The sequence below is a fragment of the Rattus norvegicus genome, chromosome 3 (genome assembly GCF_021556685.1).
Source record: "Rattus norvegicus strain SHRSP/BbbUtx chromosome 3, alternate assembly SHRSP_T2T, whole genome shotgun sequence".
Classification (NCBI taxonomy): domain Eukaryota; kingdom Metazoa; phylum Chordata; class Mammalia; order Rodentia; family Muridae; genus Rattus; species Rattus norvegicus.
The window spans coordinates 163279114-163295784 of record NC_141536.1 but is presented as its reverse complement, the minus strand read 5'-3'; the positions used below and the strand labels follow the sequence as shown (position 1 = coordinate 163295784).

The window sequence follows — 16671 nt, the reverse complement described above, 5'->3', positions numbered from 1 at the left end:
GTGTGTGTGTGTGTTTCCTCTTTTGATTTGCTGGTCTAAGATTATTTATTCATTGTGTTTTCTTGGGGATGGTTAACCTCCTTAAGTTGGAGTTTTCCTTCTAGCACCTTCTGTTAATATATATGGCTTAAATCTGATTTTATCATTGAATGTCTTATTTTCTCCATATATTGCAACTGAAAGTTTTGTTGGGTATAGTAGTCTGTCCTGGCATCTATGATCTCTTAGAGTCTGCAGAACATCTGTCCAGACTCTTTTGGTTCCTAGAGTTTCCACTGAGAAATTAGGTGTTACTCTAATAGGTCTGCCTTTGTTACTTTGTCTCTTTCTCTTTCAGCCTTTACATTTTTCCTTTGTTCGCTATGGGTAAAGTTTTTACTGTTATGTACTGGAAGGACTTCCCTTTTCTAGTCTAGTCTATCTGGTGCTCTGTGTGCTTCATGGACCTTAACAGTCATCTCCTTCTTTAGGTTAGGGAAATTTCCTTCTATGATTTTGTTGAGAATATTTTCTGTTCCTTTGACCTGCATTTCTTCCTCTTCTCCTATTCCTATATATTCTTAAATTTGATCTTTTCATAGGATCCCAGATTTCTTGGATATTTTGTGCCAGAATTTTTTTTTAGATTTAATATTTTCTTCAACTAAGGTATCCATTTCCTCTATTGTGTCACCTATGCCTTAGAGTCTCTCTCCAGTCTCTATTATGCTGTTGGTGAGGCTTTTGTTTGAGCTTCCCCTTTGAGTTCCTAAGTCTCTCACTCCCAGGTTTGTCTCAGTTTAGGTTTTCTTGATTCTCTCTCCACTTTCAGGTCCTGAACTGTTTCATTCATTTCCTTCCACTGTTTATGATTTCATTGATTTCTTCAAGGGATGTCTTCATTTCCTCCTTAATGATATCTATCACATTCATGAAGGCTGTTTTGAGGTCTCTGTCTTCTATTTCAGCTATGATGCCTTTCTCAAGGCCCTACTGTTGTAGGGTTACTGGGCTCTAGCAGAGACATATTGCCCAGGCTGTTACTGATTGTGTTTTGATGCTGGTGTCTTGGCATCTAGGTTTGGGATGGTTGTAATTCTAGGCGCTGCTCTTGTTTTTGTTGGGTGGCTGTTTGTGTTCTTTGGTTTCTTTTGCTCTCTCGGGTTCTTAGGAATGTGTGGTGACTATATGTTGCCTGGTAGGGGATCCTTTTGAACTCCTGATAGGTGTGTCCACTGGGAGGGTTCCAGGTAAAGTGTGTTTCTAGGTATTGTGAGCTGACACTTAGGAATGGATATGAGCTAGGACGGGGCTGAGAAGATCCACAGGAGGGAGGAAAGAAAGGTGTTACATCGGGATCTGCTCGTTTCCCTTGGAACAGGGACAGAGAGTGAGGAGTAGTAGAGCTGGGAATGAGACTCTAGGACATGGAGGGCTTCACTGGCTACTCTTGTCTGAGGATCTTGCACAGATGGGATGGTGATAGCAGGGTGAGGGGAGGGAAGTTGGAGAAGATTTGCATGATCCAGTAGAGATGGGGACACAGAGGAGGGGGAGGCAGAAAGTCTGCTACAGGACTGGAAGTGAGAATAGGGCATCAGATTTGGAGGAGAGAAGGGATAGGTAAAGATCTGAAATGAACTTACCTGCTTCCCTGCTCACTGTGGGTTCCCATGCCTGTAGTGGCTGGCAAGTGGAATAAAGCAATGAGTAGGGGTTGACGGGGTAGGAGGGGAGGGCCTGTGTGGCCCACTGGAGATGGGAGAAGGGGAGGGAGGGAAGTGGTCTGCTGTGGAGAGATGGAACTGAGGGATTGGATTTGGAGGGATGGAGGGGGAGCTGGAGCTCTGCAGTTCATGTATCGGCTTTCTAAATAATTTGTTCTGTGATACAGTTTGATGATATCCTTTGCTTTCCCCCAAGGCCTTCCAGATTCTCCCTGTCTCCCTTCCCTACCCCAAAATAAACAAAATAAAAAAGAAATCATAATCCTGAACAGTGAAAGACAAAAGAAAATACCCAAACTAAATAAACAAGCAAAAAATACCACACAGGAAACATGGCGTACACTCTGTCTTAGTCACTGTGCTGGATAGTTTTATGTCAACTGACATAGGTTAAAGTCATCTGAGAGGAGGGGACCTCAATTAAGAAAATGCCTTTATAAGATCAGGCTAATACGCAAGCCTGTAAGACATTTTCTTTAATGTGATTGATGAGGGAGAGCCAAGCCCTATTTCCTTTCCGCGATGAACAGCAATGTGGAAGTGTAAGCCAAATTAACCCTTTCCTCCCCAATTGCTCTTCTGGCCATGGTGTTTTATTGCAGCAATAGAAACCCTAACTACATAGAAACAGTGACTGTTCCGTTGCTGTGAAGAGACACCATGACCACAGCAACTCTTATAAAGGGAAGTATTGGATTGGGGGCCGACATAGTTTCAGAGGTTCAGTCCGTTATCACCACAGTGGGAAGTGTGGCAGTGTGCAGCTGTAGTAGTGCTTGGAAAAGTATCTAAGGGCTGGAGAGAGAGAGAGAGACAGAGAGAGAGAGAGAGAGAGAGAGAGAGAGAGAGAGAGAGAGAGAGAGGAGAACTCAACTGGCTCTGTCAAGGGCTTCTGAAAGCTCAAAGCCCAACCCCAGTGGCACAAGGCCACACCTCCCAATCCTTTCAAACAGTTTAACTCCCTGGTGCCTTTAGTATTCAAATATATAAGCCTGGGGCGGGGGGGGGAGCATTTTTACTCAAACCACCACATACTCCATTGGAGAAAACTGATTTCCCCTCTGCTTGCCGATATCAATTGCCAAAACCTTACAAGCGAGATTTTTCTCCCATTTCCCCTTCTCCATGCTGGCACTTTGTCTGATTTGAACCCGTGTAGGTCTCATGTGTATTGTCTCAGTCTCTGAGTTTGCGGGTGTGTTGACCCTTGTGTGCCTAGAGATGCCATTTCCTTGAAATCGTCCATCACCTCTGAATCTCAGTCTTCTAACACTCTTGGGCATAGGTCCCCTGAGCCTTAAGGGGAAGGGCTTGATAAAGACATCCCAACTGGACCTGAGTACTCCCAAGTCCCTCAGTCACTGTCCTTTGTCTAGCTGTGGGACTCCATATTGATTACCATCTACTGCAAGAAGTTTCTGTGGTGGGGGTTGGGAGATGTACTGGTCAGCAGCTACAGCAGTATGTCATCTCGAGTTGTCTGTTCATTTAGCAGAGTAGAGTCATAGGCTATCTCCTAGTCAATACACCCCCAAATATAAAGGGTCACAGGGGAAATCAGCTTTGTTTGTTTGAGATAGAGCACCACTCTATACCCTATCTGTCTGGCTGGAACTCGTCGATCTGCCTGCCTCTGCCTACTGGGTGGCATGATTAAAGGTGAGCACTAACACGTCCATTCACCTATTTTTAACTATGTGAGGCAGTGTATGTGTGTATGCATGTGAAGGCAGGTGCCAGTGGAGAGCAGAAGAAGGCGCCGTTTCTGTCCTGGAGCTGGAGTTATGGACAATGGCAAGACATCAAATGTGGACACTGGGAACTGAACTCAGGTCCTTTACAAAACCAATGCAGCACTCTTAACTGCTGAGCTGTCTCTCTGCCTCTCAACTGCACATTTAAAAAAAGAATTCATCTATTTAATTTACATGAGTATACTGTAGGTGTCTTCAGACCCACCAGATGAGGACATCAGATCCCATCACAGACGGTTGTGAGGCACCATGGGGCTGGTGGAGATTGAACTCAGGACCTCTGGAAGAGCTCTTACCCTCTTACCCACTGAGCCATCTCTCCAGCCTTCGGCTGTACAGAAAACATACCTGTATATTTACAATTCTGTGTGTGGTCATCAATTTTAGTATCCTGGAGAGGAAAAAAATATGAGGGCAAAAAGTATATCTAGTCGGAACTAGAATAATTGAAGGAGGCTCTGAGAGAAGCTACATCTTTTAGATTATCTCACTGTTTCCCCAAGTGCAGTGAACCCACCGTTTGTGGCAATAAAGATGATATTTAAGTGGCACACAGATGAATGATTTTAACGATTTTGTGCTTAAATGTATATTAGAAAAGTTACCTAACTAGTTCATGTAACTTGAGCCATTTCACAGATGCCGTTGCTTAGAGCAATGATCTTTCCCATATTGCAGGGAGTTTTAAATAAGAAGATTACGTGAATGACATATCTGTGAGTATTGTATTGAAACGTGACAAGAACGCTGAGGTAGTTTTCAAAGGATTGAAGTTTGAAAATGAATGGGCTAATCTCTTACAGCTACAGTGTGAGGAGCTAAGGACTAAGCCATCACAAGCCATCAGACAGAGCACAGGTTCCAAGGCCCCACTCACAATGCTTCTTCCAAAGGAAGCATCGGACCCTCTGACTCCCTGAGGCTGTGTGTATAGAAGGGTAACACTGTGCTGGGTTGGAAAATCTGTTGCCTTATCCTTGCAACAAACACACAAGCTGTCTTCAAAGGAGGTATGGTTTGGATGCATAAATGTTTCCTTTCTTGATGAATAACATTAAACTTTCAAGAAACATCATCCCAACAGGGGGTTTTGGATGATTGCACTGTGGATATTAAGTACTCTGATACGGTTTTAAAGTTTAGCTACATTTAAGAATTTTAAAAGGTGTTTTTCTAAGTTAGAAACTATGAATTAAGGTAGGCACTGGGAGGAAACAATAGCACAAGAAGACAGGGCAGTTTGCTATCGTGTATCCTTTCATTGGCTGGAATTCCAACATGGCTGACATAGTGTCTGGTTAACGGTTTGGAAATAATCAGAAGTGAAGTTTTACAGGAAGACACTGCTTGTGGTGGGTGGTTTGGGCTAAAGTTAATAAATCACACAAGATGTTTTCACTTTTTAAGTTTTATTTTTATCAAAACAAACTAATTTAACCACAGAAAGAAGTGTGGGATATTCATCACCAAAAAGCCAAGTGTTCTCCCACCATGAACAAGGGGATTGTCTGTGCACGGAAAGCAAGTGAGCCACTCTCCGGTGCTCCCAGCGGCCAGGTCTGATTTTTCCTGACTCCTCTTCTCCCCGTGGTGACACATGTTCCTGTGACCCTTCAGACCACACTGTGCCATTACCACATCCGTGCCAAGTGTGGAGAAGACGCACACAAGGGTTGAAGTTTAGCGCTCAACACCTTTCTACATCCTGACACCTGTATGTGATGAGTTTTGAAAGAGACAGACAAATGTAGTGTTTCCAAAGCCAATGCTTCTTGAACTGGGATCTAACTGGAGTAGAGAAAAACACACAGACCCCCATATTGCAGTTGTAGGAATTTGATAGTTCCGAGCCAGGTGGGCCAATCCCCACCCCCCTGCTAGGGATCTGAGCAGCCCCACATCCTGTAACTCTAAAAATCTGCTGTTCCAGGTAAATTTTGTGCAAAATGCAAATTCCTGTGCTGGGAGAGAAATGACTATTGAGGAATGGACATGAATGCCGAGATATAGTTTTGGCATGAAACTGGGAATTCTTTATCTTCCATGCTGAGGACAGTGTTCACACTGTACTGGTGCAAGACTAAGACTTCAGATCCCAGCTTTATAAGGTAGCATTTAGAAAAGGGAAGTTCCAGTCTCTTCTAAGTTATTCTCCAAGTCGTCAGCTACAGTTTTGTTAGAATCCAGAAGATCTGTCTATCTGTTTATCTCTCTTCCTTCTCTCCCCCCCTCCCCTCATTCCTCCTCCCTTTTCAGTCCCTCTTTCCCTCCCCAACCTCTCTCTTTCTCACCCATCCTTCTCTTTCTTTCCCTCTTCTACCTCTCTCCCCCTCCCCCACCTCTCCCTCCCTAGCTCTCTCGGCACTCCCCCCTCCACTACCCTGCAAATACATCACAGGCTGAGAGCTGTGCACCACTTAGCTTCCTCTAAGGTGCCAAGCTTAGTCCTAAGGGAGGGAAAAGCAGTTCCCACAGCACCTCACAACAAGGAGGGTCAGACTGGCCAAGGGAACTCACAAAGCTTTAAGAGTTAGCCAAGGGGTTGGGGATTTAGCTCAGTGGTAGAGCGCTTGCCTAAGAAGCACAAGGCCCTGGGTTCAGTCCCCAGCTCCAAAAAAAAGAACAACAACAACAACAAAAAAGAGTTAGCCAAGGGGAGAGGTGAGACCCTGTTCCTCTCACGCATCTCCAAATGTGGCCAGGCACAATGTTCAGGACAGTCGGTAGCCAGCATCAGACACCATGAGCAGTGGCACTCACAGTGCAAAGAATCCAAAGCCCTCTTTCTCTCAGTCCATGCTGGCAGCCCTGGTGCTCATCTCCATGGAGGAAGTGAAGGCACCACTTACTCAGGACTTAGGCATGAAGATACAGAAGAGTAACAGCGCTGGCTAACAGTGAGCTGGCCTTGTCCTAACATGCTTCTTACGTGCAGTGCTGGGGACTGAATCCTGAGCTTCATGCATGCCAGGCAAGCACTAGACCACTGAGCTATATCTCCAACGCCAAAAAATGGATGTGTTTCCTGATCCATCGTGTGGTTGCCCAACTTGTACTCTTGTCAAGCCACAGCAACAGTCGGCTGCTGATACTGGAATTTTATTTTAATAACCTGAGCCGAGTTTGGGGTTTTATGGGTGAAAGTTTTCTTGTAATTTTCTTATAATTGTATTTTGCCCTAAGAAAATTAGACTTATAAAAATCAGTAACTGTTTGGTACATTATCAAAAGGGCTCCCCATTAAAACCAAACCAACCCCCGCACCCCGCAAAAAATTTTACTTTAGGATGTTTCTCAGCAGCGAGCTCCAACCTAGGTCATTTACAATAAGTGTTCGACTTTTTAAAAATTATATTGAAATACAGGGTTCACAAAACCGTGTTGATTTAAAGTAAATGACCCCTGGGAAGACTGGCACTGTGTGAGCAGGTGAACGCGTGGGTCTGGCAAGTTCCCTGGCTTTGTAAAAGATAGGAGGGTTTAAAGAGATGGGATCGATATTCTGCTACATGGGATCCAGCCTTGGGGGCGGCAGCCAGCTAAGGTGGCTCAGAAGAGGCAGAGTTCCTGGTGAGCTTTTGGGAACTATGATTATGACGTGGGCCCAGTGACCCTCTTAGACTCAGTTTTCCTCTGGAAATAAGGATCTAGGACAACGGTTCTCAACCTCCCTAATGCCGGGACCCTTTAATGTGGTTTCTCGTGTTGTGATGACCTCTGACCGTAAAATTATTTTCGTTGCTACTTCATTACCATAATTTCGATACAGTTATGAATCAGACTGTAAACAGTCTTAGGCGACTCCTTTGAAAGGATCATTTGACCTCCACAGGGGTCATGACCCACAGGTTGAGAACCACCAGAAGGTGGTCCTGCCCTGCTGCCCGGTACCTCCTAAGACACAGGAGTCAGCACCACCTTCATACATGGTCTCCTCCGCTCAGGGTTACGGTGTTTGTTCTATAAATTCTGATTTATAAGGTGGGTAACTGCACCCCAAATGAGGGATTTCAGCGAGGTGTATAAGATGACCCTTCCCTCAACTCACATACCACACAGCAGTAGTATCCTAACCGTATTTGTGCATCAGCTCCCCAGAATGTTCTTCGGCGTCTTACCTGACTTCTCAGGGGCAATGTTTTCTGTGGGGGACACAGAGGTAAAAGAGACCATGCTTTCTCTATCAGCCACTCCAGGATCCAGTCCCACGGATGCACTCAGCTCCCCGTCTGGGTCTCAACATGCCTCACGCATAGGGACAGCCATTCAACGGGGCTCTGCTATCTTCCTCCAGTGCCTTTCTCAGGCACGGGTCATCCAAAGGGCAGCCAATCACATGTCTGCAACAAGCTCCTAACACACATATATACAGCAGAGGACTGCCTGGTCTGGCCTCAGTGAGAGAAGGCCCCAAGAAGTGGGGATACCTGGCAGGAGGTGGGGTGGGGTGGAGTTGGGGGTAGAGGGTGAAGGTTGTGGGGAGGGGTGGGGGGTGAGGACATCCTTTTGGAGACAAGGGGGAGGAAAAATGGGATGAGGAACTGGTTGGGGGGGGTGCAGACCTGAAGGGGGATAATGACTAGACTGTAAAAAAATAAAAGTAATTAGAATAAGAAGGAGGAAAAAGAAGAGGAAAAGGAAGAATGGGAGGAGGAGGAAGAGGAGGATGAGGAAGAGGAGGAGGGAGGAGGAGGAGCAACAGCAGCATAAAGAGGTGATATCTAACTCTTTTCAGCTCCTCTGTGCCGTTGGCTGGGATTTGATTGATGAGATATTTCTGAACATGTGTGACGACCACAGACATACACTAAATAATGAGAAGCTGTTCTTGCATTTGAAGTTCTCTGTGAATAGCAGCAAAACTGGAAGGGTCACGTGAAAATATTTGAAAACGGACCATACTTCTTCACAGATAAGGACTTTTAGAAGTATGTTTGCGCGTGCGCGTGTGAGGCCGGTGCTTCTGGCTGCCTTGCTTGGGGGCACGAGATGTCACGTGACCACCACTACCTCGGCGTTAAGCCAACAGTTCTGCTAGAAATCACAAATTGTACAAAATCATACCACGGCAAATAGAAAATCGTAGAGGACTGAGCAGTGTAAACTTCTTGAAGTTTCCCTCTCCCATTTAACGGGAAGGAGAGGGTGGCTGGGAACCTGAGGCCTGCGTAGTGGGCTGGCTGACGCAGACCTTGCCTCCGCACAGAGGCACACTGGCTTGGAATGCTGGGGAATTTGATCTGTGCTGTTCTGAGATTCACAATACAAAGGCTGATTTAATTTGACAGCAAAGTAACACTAAGCCTCCAAAATAAAATTACCAAGATGTAAGACAGCGTCAAAACTCCAATTAGTTTTGTGCCATAGAAGCTTCTAGAGGAAGTCAGAACGGCTCCATCACGAGGCATGGGCCTCATCAATTCAGGCTGCACAGATTACTAAAATGTAACCCACTAATTGAAATTGCTCAGAGCCCAGTATGACAAAAAGAATCAGAGGAAAATATGCGAGTTCTCCCCTCAAAAATAAAAATGACTCACTACAGTGACTACTTCACTAACTTAATGCAATGTTCCTTTGCAAGACCTAAAAAATAGAATAGAAAAAAAAAACAACCCAAGGCTTTGGGGAGTTCTCACAGAAAAGGCACCAGGTACAAGGAACACGCGTGCTTGTGTTATTGGACCAGAAACAAGTATCAACCATTTGTGCCACATATGAAACGACCGTAGGCATTGTGATATATATTTACAGTACTCGTTAAGAGGATGGCTGGCCCTGACCAGTTTTTGAATGGAGTTAGTCTCCAAAGTGCATGGGGCCATCTTGGTGCCCAGCTCAAACCCCATCCTTCCCCCTCAAGCTACTCAAATGACCCCGGATGTGTTTGCCACTCTTAGTGGTGGTGATGTCAGGTGTGTTGACCCTGTGGGGGCTCACTGATCAGGAACAAAGTCCCATATGGCTCTTCTGATTAGTGACCTTGTACTGTATGAGGCAATGAAGATTACAGCACCAAGTTGTGCTGTGCACTTCAGATTCTCTTGCAATGGCCCTTCTTGGTCATTTTGACTCTTCTAGATGGACGTAGAAGAGTCCAAGGTCTGCCTAAGAGAAGCTAAAGAAAGGTATGGCTGGACCTGGGCACGGTGTTGGTTAGAGTTGGCTTGAAGAAATCATAGATGGCTTTCCTAGTCTCTAGATGTTTTATAAATAAAGTTCAGTGCCCATGACACTTGGTAATGTTCACCCCAGAAGATCCCCAGGCCTTGTCCATTGCCACCATCTTTCTCTGGAAGCACATCATATCTCGATGACCAGTCTGTCTTCGTCATCACTGCTGGTGTCGCTGAGCTCCACCCGTGTCTGCTTCCTCATTCCTTCCAAACTCCTCTTTCGGATGGATCTCAAACGGGCTTCCGGGACTTCCGAGGGTTGTCCTTGGTTAGAAGGAGCTGTGACAGTCTTGGGGGTAATTAACCCTTCAGCTTGACAAGTCCCACTCTCGCTTCCTGAAGCAGCACCCTGGATGGTCAGATCCCCACATCCGTATTGGCCCCATAAAGGAAAATCTGCCTGGGCTCTTGCTTCCTCCTGGTGTGAACCGACTGAATTCGGTACTGAAGGTTGTATTTCTAGAGTTTTCCCAGGTGATTGCTTACCAGGCGAAGGCCTCCCTGGCAGGAGCACCTGTGGTATGCTATCTGGTGTGGCTCTTCTGTCTGGGGAGTTTCGTGCCAGAGGCTCCTCTGCACAGGACTCTGTACCGTGAGGCCCCAGTGTTTTGTGCCCTGTTCCTATCCCCTCAGAAACATAAATAGCGGCCACAGAGGTAGCAATGTCATGGTGGGGAAATATTCCTTTAGATCTAAAGGAAGAAGGCAGCTGTGGAACATCTGAGGAGAAGCTCAAGTTGGGAACTATGGAGACTTGATCCTGGGAAGATAGCAGCTGAGCTCCTGGAGGTTCAACACCAAGACCTTTGCCCTGAGGCAGATCTTCCTGAAACCCTGCCAAGAGCATATTAGATTGCAGAGATAGTCCAAACCCATCAGCATGCTCCTTCTCCTGAGAACAGTCATGGCGCTCACCAGCAGCTGGAGAAATATCCTACAACAAAACACAAGGGAAAAGAAATAGGGAAAGGGATAATTGCTATAAAGAAAACTGTGGTCAGAAACACAGTCCGCCATGAATGCAAGGTCTTGAGGTCTTGATGCATCTTTCCTGAGCACAGACATCAATAGGTTCCCTCAATAAGTTTCCATTGGACTGACCGTGGACTCTGACCTCATAGGTAGCAATGAATATCCTAGTAAGAGCACCAGTGGAAGGGGAAGCCCTGGGTCCTGCTAAGACTGAACCCCCAGTGAACTAGATTGTTGGGGGGAGGGTGGCAATGGGGGGAGGCTGGGGAGGGGAACACCCATAAAGAAGGGGAGGGGGAGGGATTAGGGGGATGTTTGCCCGGAAACCGGGAAAGGGAATAACACTCGAAATGTATATAAGAAATACTCAAGTTAATAATAATAAAAAAATAAGTTTCCATTAATAACTAATCAGCACATTGACCCCAGCCAAGCTCTTGGTTGATACAAAACAGGTCACTGTGTGATCTTATGTGGCTCTGAAGGCTTGTCCCACACTTCCTGTCTCCAGCCAGCAGAACTGGTAAAGTGGGCGTGTTGTTCCAACGTGTTCTGCCCAGAGTGATTTTTACATTGCAGAAACGTCTGAAGTTTGGTAGCATCTTCTTCTGTGGGGATTAATCACACAGACTTGAGGTTTTCAAGAAAGCGTCCCAAAGTTTCCACAACCAAAGTCAGTGGATTGTCCATGGGACACATCAAAGTCATAGGCTAGCATTGGGTGTGAGTCGACCTTCCACCTTGGCCACAGCTTCTTTTCCTCTGCACAGACCAGGCTAGCTATCTCAAGAGCTTTTAGAGGTTTTCCCGTCTCCATTTCCCATATCCCTGTAGGAGTGCTAAGGTTACAGGCTCTCGAATATATATCCAGCTTTGATATGGGCTCTGATTGCTTTAATAAAGGCTCTGGGATTTGAACTCATGTCCTCACACTTGCACAGCACGTCATTTACTTACTGAGCTGACCCCACAGCTGCAAAGTTGGTTAATTTTTCAGTGTAAAATGTTTAGGAATGTTTTGGCCTGATCTTAGGGTTCTGGCGAATCCTAGAAGGAGACCAAGGTATTTACCACATGGCAGCAATATAGGAATAAAGACGTAAGTCTAGAGGACAGATAGATGGCAGTGGCTTAGAACGGTGGTTCCTACCTTTAGAGTTGATTTGTCTGTCTCCAAGATGGTTTTTGAGTTTGTAGCAGGAGACGTGGGTCCTGAAGTCTGACTACAGTCACCTTTCCCGTCTTTGTTCCTACGATCAACAGACAAGTCTTTGCTGGCACAAGATGGCTCTCCTTGTACGTTTAGACCTGCAAGAGGGAATGTGTTTGTTACCATACACCTAGACTCGGGAAGAGAGGCAAGAAGGACACAGAGGCTGTCTGAGTCTCCACAACCACCCTCAACTCCATGAGCCTCCGCTTACATGGAGCGCACCGCACCCTGACTACCTCCAGCCAACTCATAGCCATCCAAATGAGTTGTCTCCGCTTCCTGCAAGGAAAGAAATGGTGGAAACTAGCCCTAAGTCGAAGACTCCATAACCACATACATTGTAAATAATGCCCCCCCATGGTGTCTACTACTGTTACAGAGTCATCCTCCACCCAGGTTCCTTTGGGTTAATTTTATATCACTTTGAGTCCCCATTCCTGGAGCCAGGTGGCAAGATTAGGGAACTCACTAGACCTGGGATCCTTGGTGACCAGCTCTCCACCAGAGTGCCAAGCAGCAGGGGGTGAGGCGGGTACCTAGGACACTGTCATTTAACTGTGGCAGCTGTCTCCCCGTGGAAAAGGAAGAAACAGACTAGCCTCTCCCACCTGCTCCCCCTGCACCCCCCCCCCCGCACTGCTCGAGCCTCCGTTTCCTCACAAGGACCAACAATCCAGCCAAAAGAACAGCAGGATAGTCCTTCCCAAGAAGTGAGACTGCAGTATGAGATAACTTGGGGAGGGTGGAGGGAGAGTTCCGGAATGCCTGGATCCCTGGAAAGACAAACCATCAAATCTGTTCTTGTTTTGATGAAAGTTACACAAGCATGGGATGTGGGGGTTTGAAAACCTCAATCCTCTCTGCTTATGAGGAAAGCTGGCAACCCTGCCCGCACAGCCATTTCGTTTCATTTTGGAGTATTCCGAGATTTTTTTTTCTCTCTCTCTCATACTTCAAGGTTTACAAGTTGACCTATATGACCTCCTGCAACATCAGAAGAGAGCAGCTATTCCTCTAAGACTCTCCTTTCAAGACTCTGGCTCCCTTGCACAGAGCACAACTGTCACCTCCATCCTCTCAGCCCTTGCGTGCACACCCCTGATGCTGTGCCTTGTGTAGGTGGCTCTTCTAAGTCAATACCTCGTCTAGGTGCACACCTGTCGCCACTGAGCTGCACTCAACAATGATATTGCATTGCCTTTGTAAAAAACAAAATTGTTTTCCTCGGAGTTAATAAGTTCTGAGGTCCTCACCACTTCCCCTGTTTACCTTTCTAGGAACATATTAAAATCACTCCCCAGTTTGATATTAAAATCAAACTGTCTATGGTTTGATTTCTCTCTGGGCAAGCTAAAACTCATGCCTTTGGCATGTAATAAATTCTGTGGGTTCTCCCCCCCCCCAATTTAAAAAGAATGAAGGAACAGAGGAGGGGAGGGGGATCAAGAGGGAGAAAGAGAAGGTGGGAGGGGGGACAAGGCAAGAAAATTGAAGGAGGGAAGAATAAATGACGAAGAAAAAAGACAGAAAAGAAATGGTTATTTAGGAAACAATTTAGTGGTCTTTGCAGGTATTTTTCCATTGAAGCCTCATTGTTATAGGGTCTAAATTAGAGACTTAAAAGCAATGCTGGATACAATGTATGTACTTATAATCCCAGAACAGGAAATGCAAAGACAAGAGGATCCCTGGGTCTTGCTGACCAGTCAGCCTAGGCCCAGTGAGTGAGCTCCGGGCCAGTGAGCCCAGAACAAACAATGCGTGTGCACCTGATCTCTCCACACATGGTATCACCTCCCTGAATCATCTCCTATGGCATGGGTATCGCAAACCCATTAGACACTTAAGTTCTCCCAGGGTTCCCAAAGAAAACAGAATGGGTGGACGGCAGCTGAAGATAGGCTAGGAGGGAGAACGGATGAGAGGTAGGAAAGCCATTTCCAGGTTCCTGGGGTCGTCTCAGAGCCCAGATTCCATATCTCAGCCAGAGCAGTGAGACTCAAAGTGGAGAGTCTCCAAAGACTGCCCCATCCTCACCTGTAACATGTCAACAGGAAGTTGTCACAACAGCTAACACGTGTATGGCCCCGTGGTGTGCCGAAGATAGCCGCTCAATCTAAGTCGCTCAGAGTTCATCCCCACAGTGACAAAAGGACCAGGCAATTCATTCAATTCAATTAAGAAATAAAAACCAATTTGTATAGAGAAAATAATCAGATTAGCCAAATGTCTCCCCAACAGGTTGCTTGGGTTCTTAAGCTTAAGCAGAAAGGTCGTGCGAACATTTGACTGATAACTTCTGGTTCCTAGGGGAGAGCGAAGAAAGAAAAATCTATTGATTTAATTTGCTTTCAACCCCACAGTCTACAGAGAAAAGTGAATTATCTCTAATAATTGTGAAAGATGCCCCAAAAAAATGTCACCGAAGTGTGTTAAACTAATTTGGATTATTAAGGCAGGACACTAACTTGCTTTGGAATGAATGGCCCCTCTCAAAAAGTAAGCCGTGTGCCGGTCAAATTTTAAAGTGCAAATGCCACCCTGTTTAGGCTTCAGCTCTACACCCGATGAATCACTTCCCCTCATCTTCAGAATTACAGATTCTGCCGTCTCCACGCATCTTCAGAACCCGGCTGCCCACACTCAATTACAGGAATCTTATTAGGGACTTGTCTCTTGCCGAGGCTCTCTGCTGCGTGTTCTTCTGATTAAAGGCCGCACGCACTCTTAATAATTTCTCTCAGAAATAATTGTCGTGCCACGTCAGGAGGAAGAGGCTGCTTAAGCGGTTACAGGAGTTGCAAATTTAGCCCTCTTGAAAAGGCTATAAGAAACTGTAAAATAATTAAAAAGAAAGCGCAGGCAGAGACAACAGGGCAGAGCTGACAGTGGGATTATCGGCCCCTTTGATGTCAGATCTGCTTCCGGCGGGCCGTCTCATTTCCAGGCCTTATTAAAATGCTAATAAATGGATTACTCAAATATCATTATCTCAAAATGTGAGTAATTTGAATAATTTCTTTTGGCCTGTCCCAATACCTCCCCAAACTCTATTCATGTGGAAACCACAGACTCAGAAATCTGAAGTAGGAAAGTGAATCTGCCCCCCTAAGCAAGTGGAAATTGTAAACAGGAAGGTGGGTTTGTCTCTGGGACTGGTAATTGATTTGAGATTAGATTGTTCCAAAGTGTCTCTGCCATTAAGGAGCGCACGATGTGCTGGCAATCAAAGCGAGCAATCACTTACAAGAAGGCTGGGCAGATCTTTAAAACTAATCACGACGCGAACGGTTACCTGCTCATTTATTTAAGTGTTTATCGAGTGCATTTTAAGTCTGTATTTTTGGAGCCTATATCGTTGAACTTGAATATTGACCAGACACTGAGTGCAGCCAATACTGTACCAAGAGCTAAGGTGTCTGCTCAATGGTAAGGGAAGCTGAGACCACCTCACGGGAATTGCTATCTAAGGGGGACAGAGACTTACCTTATTCTTAATTTGTTATGATTACTGTTGTGGGGTTACATAGACCACAGTGTACCTGTGGAGCTCAGAGGACAACTTTCAAGAGTTGGTTCTTTCCTCCTGCCATGTGGGTCCCAGGGATTGACGTCAGGCCATCAGATTTGACTACACATGCCTTTGCTTACTGAGCCATAATCACACATACACACAAGACGTCACCAAGCAGGTATTATCTGCATTATGGAATATGATACAAGATGACGCTCGGACAGCAAGGTTATGTCCCAGCCTCTGTCCACAGGAAGAGTTGAAACCGTCCAAAGAGTGCCTGTCCCCAGGGCTATAAGACTAATAAATCTGAATTATTCAGCCTTGTCACTATGGGACAGATTTTTCCTAGAGCCCCTCTGTACAGCTGGCGCATGGTCTGAGGGTACCTTCACATGTTACTCACATCCTACTGCTTATGTAATCTCTTCAGGAAAACAGGATGGTGTGTTGTGGTGGCAGAGAGCCGTCAGTCCTCCTGGGCAGAGAAAAAAGATGGGCACTGTTGGATGCTGAAGGCAGCCAGGAAGTAATGGCAAACCCAGTGGCTGGTGGGCGGCTGGAGTGCTGGCAGAAACAGCTTCAGCCTCCAGCTCTACCAGCGGGAGGGACCCGAGAGAGGACCGGAAAAGTGTGTTGATCAAGTGGAGCCTCTGGTATTTCTGTTCTAATGCAATCTTTTGAAAGTTCTCCTCAGAGTCCTCCTGTCTCTCTTCTCGGTCTCTCAGTGGCTCTAGGCACTTGGGTTTCTTTGATGAGAGGCAATCAGGCCAAGCACTCTCCCCTCATGGACACCCTGTACCTTTGACTATGTTTAGGACAAAATGGTGCTCAAAAATCTTGTCACGAGTCTTTAAAAACCCTTTTTAAAAAAACTTTAAAAAGTGTACCCTTCAGATATGGGTTCTGAAATCATGGGAGGAAACAAAGAAACAGAAGATGACTAAAGAACCGTCACCGAGACCATTAAATGCGGAGGCTGAACCCGAACTGGCACTTTAAGACTTCTTATTTCTAAGGTCTCTTGTTTTCCAGTGAAAACTATGTGTGGGTCCCTCCCTAGACGCAATCAACAAAACTGCAAGAGAAGCTCATCACTCCTTCAGATCCACGCGGCCAGGAGCGGGGAGAAATTATTCCATCTCAGCAGTTTCAGAGAACTGTGATTTAACTAACAGCTTTAGAGAAAGAATTAATACTCCTCCATTAATCCTAATAATAAAAAGAGCTACAGAGGAGGAGGTCATTATAAGAGATGTAGGGGGGCCTGTCAGAGAAAGAAGGACCGCCATACCTCAGAGCCCCTCTCTGAGAAGAACCCTACAGAATCTCAGGC

At 45.9% G+C, this 16671-nt stretch overlaps 1 protein-coding gene across 2 annotated transcripts in view; it reads right to left on the bottom strand.

The window, feature by feature from the left end:
- Positions 1 to 4852: 4852 nt before the first annotated feature.
- Positions 4853 to 16671, bottom strand: part of Zfp831 (zinc finger protein 831) — a 101875-nt gene continuing 90056 nt past the window's right edge. Inside the window, exons 6-8 of one of the 2 annotated variants that reach the window (XM_087645566.1) lie at positions 11759 to 11916; positions 6110 to 10570; positions 4853 to 5993 (exon numbers count right to left, since the gene is read on the bottom strand). In XM_087645566.1, the coding sequence (XP_087501692.1) occupies positions 9764 to 10570; positions 11759 to 11916 (965 nt within the window). In that variant the 3' untranslated portion in view covers positions 4853 to 5993; positions 6110 to 9763. 2 annotated transcript variants of the gene reach the window in all.